This window comes from Microcebus murinus, chromosome 15, assembly GCF_040939455.1.
Source record: "Microcebus murinus isolate Inina chromosome 15, M.murinus_Inina_mat1.0, whole genome shotgun sequence".
Taxonomy (NCBI): domain Eukaryota; kingdom Metazoa; phylum Chordata; class Mammalia; order Primates; family Cheirogaleidae; genus Microcebus; species Microcebus murinus.
The window spans coordinates 24,455,929-24,472,854 of NC_134118.1; the positions used below are offsets into that span (position 1 = coordinate 24,455,929).

At 40.7% G+C, this 16,926-nt stretch overlaps 1 protein-coding gene and 5 non-coding genes across 6 annotated transcripts; 1 reads left to right on the forward strand and 5 right to left on the reverse strand.

Moving 5' to 3' along the window:
* Positions 1-1,443: 1,443 nt before the first annotated feature.
* On the reverse strand, positions 1,444-1,865 carry LOC105858306 (histone H4). Its single transcript, XM_076010521.1, has one exon. It carries the CDS (start codon positions 1,792-1,794, stop codon positions 1,483-1,485), a length of 312 nt encoding a protein of 103 aa, XP_075866636.1. The 5' UTR covers positions 1,795-1,865; the 3' UTR covers positions 1,444-1,482.
* Positions 1,866-2,701: 836 nt separating this feature from the next.
* Positions 2,702-2,773, forward strand: TRNAM-CAU (transfer RNA methionine (anticodon CAU)). The gene has a single exon. It is a non-coding gene; the product is annotated as a tRNA-Met (tRNA).
* A 6,891-nt stretch (positions 2,774-9,664) lies between these two features.
* Positions 9,665-9,746, reverse strand: TRNAS-GCU (transfer RNA serine (anticodon GCU)). Its single transcript has one exon. It is a non-coding gene; the product is annotated as a tRNA-Ser (tRNA).
* Positions 9,747-13,819: 4,073 nt separating this feature from the next.
* On the reverse strand, positions 13,820-13,891 carry TRNAQ-UUG (transfer RNA glutamine (anticodon UUG)). Its single transcript has one exon. It is a non-coding gene; the product is annotated as a tRNA-Gln (tRNA).
* Positions 13,892-15,226: 1,335 nt separating this feature from the next.
* Positions 15,227-15,308, reverse strand: TRNAS-UGA (transfer RNA serine (anticodon UGA)). The gene has a single exon. It is a non-coding gene; the product is annotated as a tRNA-Ser (tRNA).
* A 1,275-nt stretch (positions 15,309-16,583) lies between these two features.
* TRNAG-GCC (transfer RNA glycine (anticodon GCC)) lies at positions 16,584-16,654 on the reverse strand. The gene has a single exon. It is a non-coding gene; the product is annotated as a tRNA-Gly (tRNA).
* Between the last annotated feature and the right edge of the window lie 272 nt (positions 16,655-16,926).

Consider the following 16,926-nt stretch of genomic DNA (forward strand, 5'->3'; position numbering starts at 1 on the left):
CTCCATGAATATAAAAATATTGTTCAGTATTGTTCATTGTTATAATTCCCACAGCAGAAAACAGTGACTGGAACATACTTTACGTGCTCAATTTTTTTGTTGTTAAATTAACATCCTCATATTAGTTTTTCTCCTCAAACCAATGTCTTACTTCCAGTAACATCTGATTGTTTTCATATTATGTACAAGTCCACATCATTAAAAAAAGGCAAATGCAAAGTAACTTCACTGATTTTCCTGAATTCAAATTATCACCCTACAGATTACTTGCTGCACACAAGAAAGAAAAAACTGATTTTACAATGGGATTATCATTGTAAACCATCAATTGTTCTATCATCTTTACATAACCCAGACATCATGTACCTATCTATGATGTGGTACAAAAGTATGTACATATCTATAAATTGTTCCTGACAAGTATATTAACCTGATTTCAATTAGGTCTATAGAAATCGCATCTACTTTACAGGGCATAGTATAGAAAAGTAAAATGATCTTATTAGGAAACAAACCAATCCAAAGAATATTCTATAGTTCTGGCCTCCAGCAAATCAGTGTCCAAAAATGGGTAGGAGAGGAGGAAGAAGGAGACTATTTTCAATTCAGAGAATTGAGACAGAACCAGTCATGACTAGATCTTTCATTAAACAAACCTTATCTCCAAAACATTTAGGGCATAAGTGGGATTTCTTTAAAATGTCGATTGAGTATAATCTTAAGAAATTCAGTTTTAGTTAGGTGTGCGATACTATATGGGAGTTTTTAGCAGTGCATACTTAATGTGGGGTGAAATGTCCCGATGCCTGCAAGGACACTTTTCGCTATCATCTTTACCTGCTAACAAGTTTAGCTGGCATGTCTTATTCTACATTTTTAATGTTTTGGTAATAAAGTAAAAATACATTAGTATCTACACCAAACAACACTGGCAAGCTATTCCCGAGTGCTTCTCATAGGCCTTTAATCATCCGCAGAAAGCAATGCACACGCCGCCAGTTTTAAGGGCCGTGCTCCTTCCGGGAGGCACTCCTTTCCGCTCCGGTAGTCACCCGTTTCCGGCCCGTAGCCCAAGCGCGGGCTTTCTTTGTCCCTCCCCCTGCCCGCCATTTTGAGCGCGCTAACTCAGGCTCTCCAGTTCACCTTCTCCGCAAATACCCAAGAACCTTGCGAACACTTCTCGGGGACTTGAAACAGTCCCAGTCTAGCGTCTCCATTTTGCCCCTTTTGAGTGTTAATCACACAAATTACAAGAAGACATAAAAAAAAAAAAAAAGCGTAAGGCATTTTTACACCCAAACCACAAATAAATGAAACACTGCAAAATATTGTTCTTGCAAGTTAGACACACGTTCAAGAACTAGTCTCACAAACAGCAACCTAGAACATAAAGCAAGATGTTAGCTCTTTCTCAGAAAAATGAGGGCGGCCCTGAAAAGGGCCTTTGATAAACGAAGTACTTGGGTTGCGTAAGCGGAGACTTCAGCCGCCGAAGCCGTAGAGAGTGCGCCCCTGACGCTTGAGAGCATACACCACGTCCATGGCAGTCACCGTCTTCCGCTTTGCATGCTCCGTATAAGTGACGGCGTCACGGATCACATTCTCCAGGAAAACCTTGAGAACCCCGCGAGTCTCTTCATAAATAAGGCCAGAAATACGCTTAACACCACCGCGCCGAGCAAGACGCCGAATAGCAGGCTTGGTAATTCCCTGGATGTTGTCTCGCAGCACCTTACGATGACGCTTAGCACCCCCTTTACCTAGCCCCTTACCGCCTTTGCCTCGTCCAGACATCACGAATACTCTCCTGAAACCACTTTTCAGAAAAGCGTGTGTTGAACAGAGACAATGCCCTTATATGCACGGATTGCGGACCTAATTGAAAACTGAAGGTGCGCATACGGGAACTTTCACCCTATCAGTTGGCCCCACCTCTCACAACCGAGCCCGAAGTGACGTCACCAACGACTGAATTCTGCGCACGCAAAGCGCCTTCTGCGCGTAGGCTTGTCTGGCAAGTCCTTCGCATCCAAATAGGAATTTTGGAGAGGTTTTAACAACGATATCAGACTGAAAGAATTGACATTTTGTAGTGCTTATTTGCTGCTTGGGATGCTTTGGGACTATTGCACAGGAGCCTTGGTCCACACAATAGGGACTGCAGCAACCGCCACTGAAGCGGAGCCCAGCTTTGTCCCTACGTTTGCAGTGCGTTCTGCATTTCTGCTCCTCGCTGTGAAGCTCTTGCGAACGGAAACCCCCTGCGGAGAGTTTGAGAAATGCAAGACTTCACTCTCTCAATCACCAAGCCGAGGAAAATCTGACTAATAGCGTTTCTCTACGAAGACAAAAACAAGTTTGGTTAATGATTCGGAAATAGAATTCTCGCCCGCCTGGCGGAGGCCCACGTTGCATTACCAGCTTGTTTCTTCCTTCCCTGTTTATTAAATGTGTAATTCTCATTTAAATAGCTAGCCACCCCTCACATCTGCACCCCGTTATCTACCAGTGTGATAATGTTTACTTCTCTATTCCTAGTTTTCTTTTGATTCTGGTAGCAAGCAGCCTTATTCGAAAGAGTACTAGCAATATTTGATAGCCAGGGCATTAAAATAAATAGACAGATTCTCATAGGCTTTTTTAGCACAAGATTATCTAAGCACGAATTAAGGAGATTAATAGAAAGCGCTAGCCACAAGAGAGCAGAGTGGCGCAGCGGAAGCGTGCTGGGCCCATAACCCAGAGGTCGATGGATCGAAACCATCCTCTGCTAGCCCTTTTGTTTTTCTTTTTCTCTTACCCAGAATGTGAACCAGTATTTTACTAAAGACCATCATGATGATACTTATCTACAGAGATAAATAAAACTACAATTGATTGCTACATTAACTTTGCTTTAGCAATTGTCTAATTCTACAATGGTGGCAGGTTTTGAGTCAAAATGCCAGACAGCCAAGAAGAGCATTCTAGGAAAAAGAAAGAAATACAAGTAGACATGATAGCTATGGGTTCCTAAGGAACTATAATATAAATAATTCAGTGTGATAGAGTATGGAGGTGAGGTCGTGTGACGGAAAAGGATTTGAAGGGAAAAGTGACTGCACTCTGATCACTTCCTATTTACCTCCTATGTTACTCCTGAAGTCACCCCCATGTCAGTAAATGCAAATTTTGTTGTTACAGCAGAAAATATCCTGGAGATATACATGACTTTTCTATTTCTCTCACACCTCCAATCTAATCAGCAAATCCTTCAAAATATATTTAGAATTCCACCATGTCTCAGTAATTCTGTCAGCATTATCTTTGTTGATTTAGCCATAATCATGTCTGAATATTGCAATAGCTTTCAGCTGACATTTCTGCCTCCAGGAAGAGGGAAAGAGAGCAATATATCCATATCCAGATTTTTGTGGAATAGAAGAATCCTCTTGTTAAATAATCCCTACATTAAAGATGGTTGCAGAATTTTTTTAAAAATGTATATATGAGAACATATTGTTATTGAGCTCCTACTATTCGCCAGATGTTATCTATGGCTAGGTTAAAAAAAACTATGTATAAAAGACTCCTAAACATTCTATAGTATATGAAGACTATGTAAACATAGGGACAAAGCTGGACTCTGCATTCAATGGAGGTTGCTGCAGTCCCTATTGTGTGGACCAAGGCTCCTGTGCAATAGTCCCAAAGCATCCCAAGCAGCAAATAAGCACTACAAAATGTCAATTGCTTTCTTGTGATCGCAGTCTTCTATTAATCTTCTTAATTCGTGCTTAGATAATCTTGTGCTAAAAAAGCATGTGAGAATTGTCTGTTTATTTTAATGCCTTGGCTATCAAACATTGCCCGTTCTCTTTCCTCCTTTCTGTGCTCCAGTAACTGCTAATTTGCTAATCCAGAAAAGCCAAGACATATTACAAATGAGCCAGGAGGGCCTTTGCTCCCAGTGTCTGGGATTTAAGAAAATTAAGGAGATGCCTTATGTGTAGACTGCTGACATTATCATCAAATGAGGTTCATGAAGTCACAGAGATTAACTAACAGGCTTGAAAGAGCCATCCAAAACACAACTTTAAATTTATATCCCATCATGAGACCAAGCACTCTACAAAATATTATATATTCTATAAATATCTTCTCCATAATAGGATTTTATTGCATCATGTTTTTATGTTGATTCATCTATTAAATGTAAATATTGTTAATAATCAAAAATGTTTGTATTTCTATTCCATGTTTCTTCTTAATATATGGGACCCTCAAAAATAGTAATGGCCCTGGACTTCTCTATACTCCCGAGAAACCCCAAGAAATGTATTCTCTTTTTTTTTTCCCCACTCAAATAGGGACATACTATGAACAGTGCCCTGATATCATATTATAACAATCAAAGAAAGTGCCAGAACAGTGTGAGGAAGGGAAAATTGTCATAGAGGTTATGCAGGATGGCAAGAAAGACGATCTTGTAGATGTTGGCTCATGGTTAAACTGCCTTCCAGGTGCAGTTTCCTTGACAACTGTCTAGGCAGATACCCCAAGTACCTAGAGTCTGTAAATGGTGGGTGTGGGTGAGCATCAATATGGAAGAAACCCTGAGCAAGTTTAATTTTAAAATTAAAATGTTAAACCAGTACAGACCAGTTGAGGTGGCTCATGCCTGTAATCCTAGCACTCTGGGAGGCTGAGGCGGGTGGATCATTTGAGCTCAGGAGTTTGAGACCAGCTCTGAGTGAGAGCAAGACCTCCGTCTCTACTAAAAAATAGAAAGAAATTAGCTGGACAACTAAAAATATATATAGAAAAAATTAGTCAGGCATGGTGGCGCATGCCTGTAGTCTCAGCTACTTGGGAGGCGGAGGCAAGAGGATCGCTTGAGCCCAGGAATTTGAGGTTGCTATGAGCTAGGCTGATGCCACAGCACTTTAGCCTGGGCAACAGAGTGAGACTCTGTCTCAAAAAAGAAAAAAAAATCCCTCAGTATAAATAATATGCAATATTTTTGCATATTTTAAGTCCCATAAACTCCACTTTTTTGCTTTGGGAGTCATAGAGGAAATTTTTTCTCCATGGAGTAGCCATATACCACAAGACTAAAATAATCTCAACTGTTCAGAAATCCTGACTCTGTGGCCCCAAATAACCTCCATTTTCCAATGGCTAAAAGCACGGGAGAGCCACAGATGCCTTTGCCTTTGAATCATTCATTATACAGAACATTCCGTCTGGGGCAGAAAGCTCATTCTACTTTCTAAAGATTGAACTAGATGAGGGATTTGCAGGGACCACGTGGCCTAGCAGAGTCTAGCAGCCACTCCTCAGAGGCCACACCCCTGCCCAGTCTGTTCCACCTCCAGCTCTGTGCACAAGGGCCTCGGGGAGGGGCAGAAGGTGGAGCAAAGCCCTGTAGTGAATCACACCCACAAGCAGGGCCAGAAGCCAAGATTCAGAAGGAAAATCCAAACCTAAACAGGTCTCTCGCCTCAGCCCCAGGCCCAGGCCCAAGCCAGGTTATTAGATGTTACTAAGGAACAGGAAGTATTTGCAGCCTACCATGAATACTCTCAGGTAGACCCTATCACTCCCAACAACATTCCCTGCTGTTCAAAGGCCTTCTGGCTTCCCCTGTCAGCCCTGGGAAGAAACTACCTGTGACCCCAAGACCCAGGGAAAGGTGGAATCCCTGGGGAGAAAAGACAGGCTTCTGGGGAAGGAAGAAGCAGGGTGAGCTTTTCTAGGTGGGGGCCAGGGGAAAGGCCCTCGGCCTATATGCTGGCCACCACATAGACCAAGGCTTCTTCAGTGTCATCATCCTCTGAGGCACACAGTAGGTGCTTAACAGGTGTAGCCCTTAATACATTATGTGTTTGTTGAGTAAATGAATGAATAAACCCTCTCAAGACTGGTAACCAGAGAAAACAGGGAAAAGTAATTTTCACAAATATAATGAAGTTAATATCTACATTTTAAGGAGCTGATCACATTTAAAAAGCAAGACAAACTTTGTGAAAACCTCACTAAGTCCTCAATATAAAAATGGGCAAAGGAAACAAGGAGATAGAAAATGAAAGTGGTTAAGAAACATATAAGATCTACTCAGCCACAGAAAACAATGATGATCTAGCACTTCCTGTATTATCCTGGTTAGAGCTGGAGCCCATTCTACTAAGTGAAGTATCATAAGAATGGAAAAACAATCACCAAATGTACTCACTATCAAATTGGTTTTAACTGTTCAACACTTAAGTGCACATATAGTAATAACATTCATTGGGTGTCAGGCAAATGGGAGGGGGAAGAAGGAGATGGGTAAATTCACACCTAATGGGTGCAGTGTGCACCGTCTGGGGAATGGACATACTTGAAGCTCTGACTCGGCTGGGGCAAAGGCAATATATGTAACCTAAACATTTGTACCCCCATAATATGCTGAAATTAAAATACATAAATAAAAGAAGCACATAAGGACATGTGAAACTCACTGATAACCAAAGTAATCCAAATTAAAAAGAGACCTTCTCTTGCCTATCAGATGAGCAAAGTTCCAGGAGACAGAGTCCCTCATAACTACAGATGAATGTGTAAAGTGGCACAAACTTTTTGGAAAAAAATATGTGTCAATAGCCTTAAACATGTTTCAACTTTTGACTCAGTAATTCTAATTTTATATAAAACATCTCCTCAGAATTTAATGCAACTTTATAATAGGAAAAAAGTCCTGGAAACAATCAAAATGTTTAATAATATAGAAGTATTAAATTCTGATATATTCATATAACAAAATATTGTGCCAACATTAAAATCATAATTTTAGAAAATATTTAAATGACCTGAAAATATTCCAGATACACTATGAATGAGAAAAGCAGAATAAACACTGTTGTATGCTATGACAATACTTTTGGAATGATAATACATACAGTTGTTTATTTGTTTTTTAAGAGACAGGGTCTCACTTTGTTGCTCAGGCTGGAGTGCAGTGGCCAGATCATGGCTCACCACAACCTCCAACTCATAAACTCAAGCAATCCTCCTGCCTCAGCCTCCTGAGTAGGTGAAACTACAGGCCCATGCCACCATGCCTGGCTAATTCATTTTTAAATTGTTTTTGTAGAGACAGAGTCTTGCTCATTTGCCCAGGCTGGTCTCAAATTCCTGGGCTCAAGTGATCCTCCTGCTTCAGCCTCCCAACGTGCTGGAATGGCAGGCATGAGCCACTGTGCCTGGACTAGATTTTAAATACTGAAAGGAAATGAAGGAAAATGTTAACAATGATTTCCTCTAAAATTATTTAACTTTATTATTTTTATTTTCCTGCATATTTTACAGTTTGTGTAATAAGTATGTGAGAGGAAACACTACACTTTACATAAAGAAATATTACAAGTACAAAAATTTTACCTAGCATCAACATGTTCAGGATCTCAACTGAAAGGGTTAATTATTACAATAAGCAAGTAGTTCACAGATAAAACCTTGACCATGCGGTAGCACTTGCCTTCTGTCTTTCTTATACACCTTTGGTTCAGAACCTCATATAGGCAAATAGGGTGTAGAAGAGATCCTTTACCAGGACAATGCCAGTGGACTGGCCAAGGAGCATTATCTCTCAACATAATCAATGACCATGTACAGACACCATAACCAATCCACAGATAACTCAACTATAATGGTGTTTCCAGGACACACTTGCCAGCCCAGAAAGTCTTCAACCAAGACCACCTACTTATGGCCCAGAAACCACCAGGTGAAAGCAACTACTGAAATAATCCATGAATTGATAACTGTAGCGTGAAGAGCCCCAAATCCCATGCCCAGGCTCCCAAGTGCCCCTCCCCATCCTATGCTTATTTTCTCTGGCAGGATGTTTTACAGTGCGTTCATTTCCAACCCAACTAATAAAGGAGCTCTTTAAAGTTTAGAAAAACACTGCTTATTGGGTTCCTGGATCCAACATATGTGTGCAATACATAAATAAGCAAAGAACACAAGTACAGTACCTTCTCGAAGCTGAATTCTGGCTTGGCAGAATTTTCCCCACTCATTAAAACAACAAAATATGCAGCTGCTCTAACTTAGCCACTTGATCTAAAACAACTTGGTTCCCACAAACTTTAAGGTTGGATACTTAATAAGGAATGGTGGGTTCTTAAAGAATCCGTTTATCTGCTCTCTACTTTTTTCCCCTCATCTGTAAAAGAGACAGGTGATAAATGGAAAGAAATTTTTCGGAGGGATCATCTTATGATCCCTGAAAATTTTGTTATTCTACTCTATGTAGACAGTACCTTGCTATGGTTTACTATAAAGTAAAAACAGGTGACTGGTGAGATTTTATGGGATGATGTTCTAAAAATAAGATACAAGTGACAGAAGATGATCAAGGAAGGTAGAAATAAATAGTCTGGAATAGCTGGAGAAGATCTTGAATTTAAATTAATTCAACTAGGCCAGGGCCCGGTGGCTCACGCCTGTAATCCTAGCACTGTGGGAGGCCAAGGCCTCCCCCCCATCGCTCAAGGTCAGGAGTTGGAAACCAGCCTGAGCAAGAGCGAGACCCCTGTCTCTACTAAAAATAGAAAGAAATTATAATTGGTCAACTAAAATATATAGAAAAAATTAGCCGGACATGGTGGCGCGTGCCTGTAATCCCAGGTACTCGGGAGGCTGAGGCAGTGGGATTGCTTGAGCCCAGGAGTTTGAGGTTGCTGTGAGCTAGGCTGACGCCACGGCACTCACTCTAGCCCCTGCAACAGAGTGAGACTCTGTCTCAAAAAAAAAAAAAATTAATTCAACTAAAATATAAAGAGAACAATGATGGTTTCTGTTTTCAGATTCACGTAAATGGCAGGAGAGTACATTTGATCTGGATCTTGTAAAAAGACTTTGCCAGAAGGAAGCAGAGACCCTCCCAGTAGAAGGAACAGTATGGGCAGACGTAGAGCATATGGACAATCTCTCCTCCTGAAAGGCAGGGATCAGTGGACAGATAAAGGTAGGGTTTGGTAGAGGAGGTGATAATGAGATGTTGAGAGAAAGCCCTGGACCTGGAAACGTGCGTGGGACTTAAAAGTCAAAGAGGATTAGATAAAAACTGCCAAAATAAGGAAACCGCGTCTTAGGAGTGGGTGAGGGCAGTGAGTGAAGGGTACCCGCAGTGGTTCTCAATCCGGGAGACCCAATTTAAGGCCGGTGCAACACCAGCCACTGGACCCTGCCTCCAAAGATTCCGATTTAACTTGCCTGAGAGAGGGAAAAAGACACCAGTCTTTTGAGAAACCCAGCCAGTTGCGAGTAATTTACAGCCACTGGACCACCATCTGGAAGGAGAGAGGCCAGCGTCTGCTTGGGGCAGAGAGAAGCACAAATCGAAGGTGGGGAATCAGTTTTCAACTACAACCGTGTTTGGACAACCTGGAACAGCTGTGAGCACACCTCCGCCTGATATGCTTACCGCTTTGAGAGTTTAAATCTCGTAACTTCCCACCCAACCTCTATAAAAGGAGAATTGCTGACAGAGTGAACTGTTCGCCCAAGCAGGGCTAGGGCTTTATGTTTTTTCCGATGGTACCACGCCGCCAAGCATTTGCTGCTGGTAGGAAATCTGACTTGTAGTGAGCTAAAACCTCACTACTACGGAGAAGCAGAGAGATGAAACACCAAGCGACGAGGGTGGGATTCGAACCCACGCGTGCAGAGCACAATGGATTAGCAGTCCATCGCCTTAACCACTCGGCCACCTCGTCACACACATGAAGGAAGTGCATGAAAAGTATATTTATTTACTCAACAGAGTTTCGTTCATAATTCTATTGTTTTAGTTTTTTCACTGATGAAACTGATGTCTCTACTTTCTGTAAATGGCCCTCTTACTTCGATTTTTTAAAAAATAAAATCTAAAAGGGAGACTGGAGAGGGGAGGGATGGAGCTGAATGAAGATGACAAAGTACACTTCCTACGGGGGAAAAAATGGGACAAATTAACAAAAGAGAATGGAGTTAGTGACTGCTTTTGCTTTTGAAAGCAAATTGGATTTTGTTTTTTTCTATTTGGCCATGTATATGAACACTATGAACAGCATCATTAAACCAGTTGTAATTATTGTTGCATACCTAGACACTCCTCTGTAGGATTCTCAGGAGGATGCCTGCCATATAATTACCATAATGCCTCTGAGAAATAATAATTATCAACCTCTTCTGGAAGCCCAAGCAGGTGTTTGGTGAAAAAGTAGGAGTAGTGAGTTAAGCTCAAATATTGCGATTGGTTCTGAATGTCAGACCAAAGATTTTGAACTGTATGTTGAAGAATTGTAGAGCCATCACAGGGGTTCTTGTTTTCTCTTGCTTATTTCATACAAAGAAATATTACCAAAAAATGATAATTTAGTATTGTCATTTTTTATTATTATTGCCTATTTCTATGCCCTCTAGCCAAAGACAACCAGGAATACACCTAGAGTTGGATAAAATGGGTTTGTTGCTGCTACAACTTGGAAGAACACATATCATGAGAAACCTTGGAGAATCTCAGCTAAGAGGTGTTTATAAACACCTCTTTTTTTGTTGATTTCAGGGAGGGTGAAAAAGGAAGCCGGGCTTTGTTCTGGGTTGGATGATGTCAGGAAGGGAGGGCATAATTGTGTAATTAGGTAGCTTAATAAATTTTATCTAGAGGGAGGTAAGAAGAGAATGACGCTAAAACTATAAAAGCAGTGGTGCTTCGTATTAGTTAGTAGAAGTGGATGTTTGGTATTTTTGTGGTTTACATAGTGACCTTGTTTTATTATCAGTGCTTAGACAAGATTATGAAATGTTTTGTTGTTGATGTGTTTTTTGTTTGGTTGTTTCTGTATCATTTCATCACAATCAGAAAGATCAGTCTGATGCTAATGTTCTGTCTGTGAGATTGTTTATATTCAATAGAAGAACCCCATGGCCTAGCTGTGAGCACCAGGCCCATTCCTGACAACACCCAGGCCTAGTGGATAGGGTCAGACCAGTTCCTGGATGCCAGGGACAGCTTTTCTCTTTCTCACCTATATACAACATAATTACAAAAAATAATTATGTGTGTGTGTATTATGACATGATGTAACATACAATAAATAAGAAAATAAGGATGAAAGAAAAATAAAGATCAAATTTGTAATATGATCAAGATTGAAATTGCATACTTTAAGGAGGTATCAGGAGATGATTTAATAAATATCAAACATATTAAGTATCAAATCAGTTTCAAAACATACCAAGTGAAAACAGGTAAAATATACAAAGTTTCAGTGTTTTAAAGCTTAAGTGAATGACAAATTCTAAAATGTTTCTGGAAAGAAAAAAAAAAAGACTTTTAATCTGCCTACTGCAGTGGTTCACGCCTGCAGTCCTAATATTCTGAGAGGCCGAGGCAGGAGGATCACTTGAGGTCAGGAGGTTGAGACCAGCCTGAGCAAGAATGATATCCCATCTCTACTAAAAATAGAAAAATTAGCTGGGCGTGGTGGCATGCACCTATAATTCCAGCTACTCAAGAGCCTGAGGTAGGAGGATCACTTGAGCCCAGGAGTTTGAGGCTGCTGTGAGCTAGGCTGATGCCATGGCACTCTAGCCTAGGCAACAGAGTGAGACTCTGTCTGAAAAAAAAAAAAAGAAAAATTACTTGGTGTTGGTAGTGTTGGGATTAGGAATTATATATATATATATATATATATATATTTTTTTTTTTTTTTGAGACATAGTCTAGCTTTGTTGCCCAGGCTAGAGTGAGTGGAGTGCCGTCATAAGCCTAGCTCACAGCAACCTCAAATTCCTGGGCTCAAGCAATCCTACTGCCTCAGCCTCCTGAGTAGCTGGGACTACAGGCATGCACCACCATGCCGGGCTAATTTTTTCCTATATATAGTTGGCCAATTAATTTCTTTCTATTTATAGTAGAGACAGGGTCTCTCTCTTGCTCAGGCTGGTTTCGAACTCCTGACCTTGAGCAATCCGCCCGCCCGCCTTGGCCTCCCAGAGTGCTAGGATTACAAGCGTGAGCCACCACACCTGCCAAGGAATTAGGCATTATAAACCATAATAAACAAACCTGGGCCTGAAGAGTCCATTGATAATTCATTCATTCAATCTTTTGACAAATATTTATTAAGTATCTTATATGTACCAGTCACTGTTCTAAGTACAGTTTTATATACTATACACAAAATTCCCTGCCCTGATGAAACTTAATTATAGAAATAGGCAATAAAACTTAATTATAGAAATAAAAAACTTAAAAATCAAAATGTATAGTATGTCAGAAGGTGGTAAATGCATTTGAGCAGAGACAACTTAAACAGGGTGGTCAGGGAAAAAGTAGCTCAGTGGTTCTCCATGCTGCATATTGGAATCCATGGGAAACTTTTGAGAAATATCCATGTCAGGGCATTTATTCCTAGAGATTATGTATTTATTTATTTATTAACAATTTTTTTTTTCTGTAGAGAAGTCTCACTATTTTAGCTTTTATAATTATAAAGGAAGATATACAAAGAAAAACTAAAAAAAAGTTTTGGCCATGAGATAATTTTCTCAATGCGAGTTACCAGGGATTGCTCTTCTTGACTATGGAAAGAAGGTACCTGCCAAGTATCAGTCATAGCAGTAGACCAGCATGAGTCAGAGCTCATTCTACCTTGGGGTCTCTAGGGTATTTAAAACACAGTGTAGTGGGCACACTTCTTGTGTTATCCCCTTCCTTTGAGTGGGAGCTAGACATAGTGACTTGCTCCTAGCCTATAGAATATAGAAAATGTGATAGATGTCACTTTCACAATTAGGTTAAAAAAATCAAGACTTTTATCCAACCAACAAATTTGAACTATTGCCTTCTCAGTTTATGTGCATTGATGAAACAAGCGGCATATTGGTTAAGCCCACATTGCAAATGAATCCTATGCAGTCTCCAGAAGATATGTAGCCCTTCTGACACTTTGGTTTTACACTTTTGATGTCCAAAACTGTACGAAATAATTTCATATTTTCTTAAGCCACTAAATTTGTGGTAATTGTTACCTACAGCAGCAACAGGACACTAATACAGAGGCAGTAAGACACTACCATGACTAGTATTGAATAGGCGAAACAAAGTTTACAGTGCTTATCCTGGAACAACATTTAGAGGCCAGAGGAGTTCATGAAGCTCTTTTCATGTTTCTGAAATCACAGAGGATATGATTTGAACTGTGGAGAGTCAACAGAAGGAATTTAGAATCCCACTGACAGCTGGGATTCTTGTATTTAGAGTCGAGAGGGTTAACCTTTATACCATGGTACCTTTGCACAACAACCTCAAAGATGGGCTAATGGAGAAGAACAGGCTAAATGGAGAACCACAGAGGAAATATCACCAAGATGTTCCTAAAGTCCCAAAGAGATTTTCACTTAAATTCCTGGATTCTGAGTCCAGTGTGCTAACCATTATACTATGGAATCCTTACATGAGGAGCTTGCCTCTGCAATTCTTAATGCATATTTTTGCATTAGGTCAACACATTTTGAGAGGGCTCCAAGGAAGAAAAGATTCACCAGAGGGGCCTCTGACACATGAACTGCTGAGCATTCTGAGCACACAAACAACTTAGGATCTGACTGATTTGGGGGACCCAGGCAAAAGTAGGCATTAGGAGAAAAAGTGAAGATTCTTCAAGGACAAGATACTTTTCAAAAACCAGAAATTAGAATTAGTAGCATGAGAGGATTTGAAGAGAGGAAATACCAAGCAGAGGATCCACAGACTGGGATGTACTAGCGATTTGAAAGAAACACAGGTCACAGAAATCAAAACAGGTCCCACCGAGATTTGAACTCGGATCGCTGGATTCAAAGTCCAGAGTGCTAACCATTACACCATGGGGCCATCGCTGAGGTACACTTTTTGGAAAATCTTTAAATATTGATTGAAAATATTGTTACGGTGTTCAGTATTTGTGGACTACAGCTTTAATATCTGCTGCATCCCAGATAGCAGAGGATCCAAAAGGCTCACACATGTTACACACTTCCCAAGACCAACTTCGTGTTAGAAACTGACGGAACATGAGCCCATTGTGTATTCAAAAAAACAAAACAAAAAAAAAAGAACTGAGGTCCGGTAAGTGAAAGATTTATCCTCAAGCATCCGGACGATAATCTAAATCTGGGGCAATTCCGGCATCCAACAAAAGTGGAAGGGAAAGAGAGGACAGATGTGGAATTCAAGGTGAAAGAGTACAGGATGCTGCTCTGCAGTGAAGCATCCAGTTACGAACTTTAATGGGGTGTTTAGGCGCGCAAGGAATCAGATGTCTACCCTCCTCCCAGTACAATGTAATTTAAGAGAAGAGGAGGTAAAAAGACAGTGAAGAACGCCAGATCCCAACGAGATTTAAACTTTAGTTGCCTTATAAGTCCAGAATGCTAACTATTACACCATGGGACCGGTAGCAAAAGAGTTACCTGGGACATTTTTGACAACGCCAGTGCAGCAGGTCAAATGAGTCTGATGGGAATGTTCATGTTCCCAGATTCCAAGAAAGCTACAACATTGCACTAGCCGGCAGAAAGTATTAGTAGAACCCCCTTTCCTTGGAATTGTTCTAACCTGTCCACGGACAGCCTGAGTACAGGTGTTCCCTTGCAAAATCAGAACCGTGCATTTGTTGAATTCTTAACCTGGGTCATGAGCGTTTGTCTGTCTACGGGTTTATAGAGAAAGTGTGGACACTGATAAATCTCTGGCTTAGGACATCCATGCAACATTTTTTAAAATTCTCTATCTGGTATTTCCTCTCTGCAATTTTCACCTCAGAAAGTGAGATGATACGAGGATCCAGAAGGTAAGGAAGAATGGAAATTTCTGTTTGAGATATTGATTCCAAAAGTTAAAGGCAGGTGAGGTTTTGTACGTCAGACATGAGCTGGACTTCAGATAGGGAGACAGCAATTCAAGAGGTTTTAAAGGCATAATAGCCTGGGCAGTTTTCCAGGATCTTTATAGCGACCTCAGAAATTGCTAGTGTTTTCAGGTGCTTTCCTAAATAACACTTTCAAATATTTTTCTCTACACCTTATTAAACGAAAGGACTAAAACTAACCTCTTCAAATTTTATGGAGAAAGATGATAGTGGAGGGATACAACGTATTCCATGTTGCTTTGTATGATTGCGCAGGTATGAAACGCCAAGTTTAGGTGCCTGCAAACAAAACGTTCCGCCGTAGTCGGCAGGATTCGAACCTGCGCGGGGAAACCCCAATGGATTTCAAGTCCATCGCCTTAACCACTCGGCCACGACTACGCACCTTCTTTAATAACTGGATCTATTCCCATGAGGAATAGTAACTTTCCTGTTTCAAATGTTTCTTTGAATTTATTGATTCCGACGAAGATTTTGAAGTTCCGACGAAGATTTTGAAGTACATCTCAGCCTGATAAAAAGATCATGCTTTTGAATATTTGCAAGTTGGTAGCAGGAGTTATTGGAAATTGCAACATTTACCTGACGTACAAGATCGTAATGGGAGGGTGCATGACAACCCCTAGGAGGTGTAGTGGTCTCCAAATGCGTAGACTGAATTGACCAACTCTTCACACGTAATTAATGAGATTTACGGTACTGGACACCGGAAACAAGAATCTCTAACAAGTTACCTTGTGGATTCTTACACAACCACTTTTGATAAGGAGTTAGTGAGAAAGAAACCTTATTCAAAAGGCACACGCTTTTATAGCAGAGGATGAGTCCGATCCACTCACCTCTGGGCAATGGACCCAGCATGCTTCCGCTGCGCCACTCTGCTAACCCTTAAGGCTGCCTTTCAACTACATATTCAAAGGTATAATTTTTTACCTCTCTATTTCAAAATGATCTATCATATTTTTAATTGTTACCTAGAAGAATGGGAAAAGCACACTGATAATCTGCACGCAGCTACATTCCACCTCCAAATAATAACGATTTAGATTTTACCCCGAAAAACTCAAATCAAGTGATATGAGAGTTCACTGGAACTCGGACCGGATTACGTTTCAGGTTATTGGAAAACCAATCGCATGCTAATTGCATTTTTTTTTTTTTTTTTTGAGTCAGAGTCTCACTCTGTTGCCCAGGCTAGAGTGCCCTGGCGTCAGCCTAGCTCACAGCAACCTCAAACTCCTGGGCTCAAGCAATCCTCCTGCCTCAGCCTCCTGAGTAGCTGGGACTACATGCATGCGCCACCATGCCCGGCTAAGTTTTTCTATATATTTTTAGTTGGCCAATTAATTTCTTTCTATTTTTTTTTTTTTAGTAGAGACGAAGGGGTGGGGGTGGGGGTGGGGGTCTCGTTCTTGCTCAGGCTGGTTTTGAACTCTTGACTTTGAGCCATGCTCCCGCCTCGGTCTCCCAGAGTGCTAGGATTACTTACAGGTGTGAGCCACTACGCCAGGCCATGACATAATTTTTAAACGTGAAATTGCAAAAGCTCCGGCTGCTTTCAACCATCCACGGATACTGCACGGAATCATGGTTACTTCAAACATTTCTCGCTTTGTGAGTTCATTCGAAAATAATTTTTCAGAAAAGTACACATGCTGCATTGGCCGGGAATCGAACCCGGGCCTCCCGCGTGGCAGGCGAGAATTCTACCACTGAACCACCAATGCTTTCTAGCAATTTTCTGTTTTTCCTTATCATTATATAGTTGTGTTTATATTGTTTCCGAGTTTAGTAAAACGGTAGAACTGCACTTTCTCTGGAATGTTCTTAAATTCAGTTAAATAAAAAACTATATCTAAATATTCTGAAAAAAATGTGAACTAAAAGGAATCAGGAAATCTGCTGAAATATGATTCTTGGAGACTTTTCAGGATGAAAACGGCCTCTAAATACCCGACTATATAGTGTCCTTTTCTATTCCTCCCCCAATTTAAATATT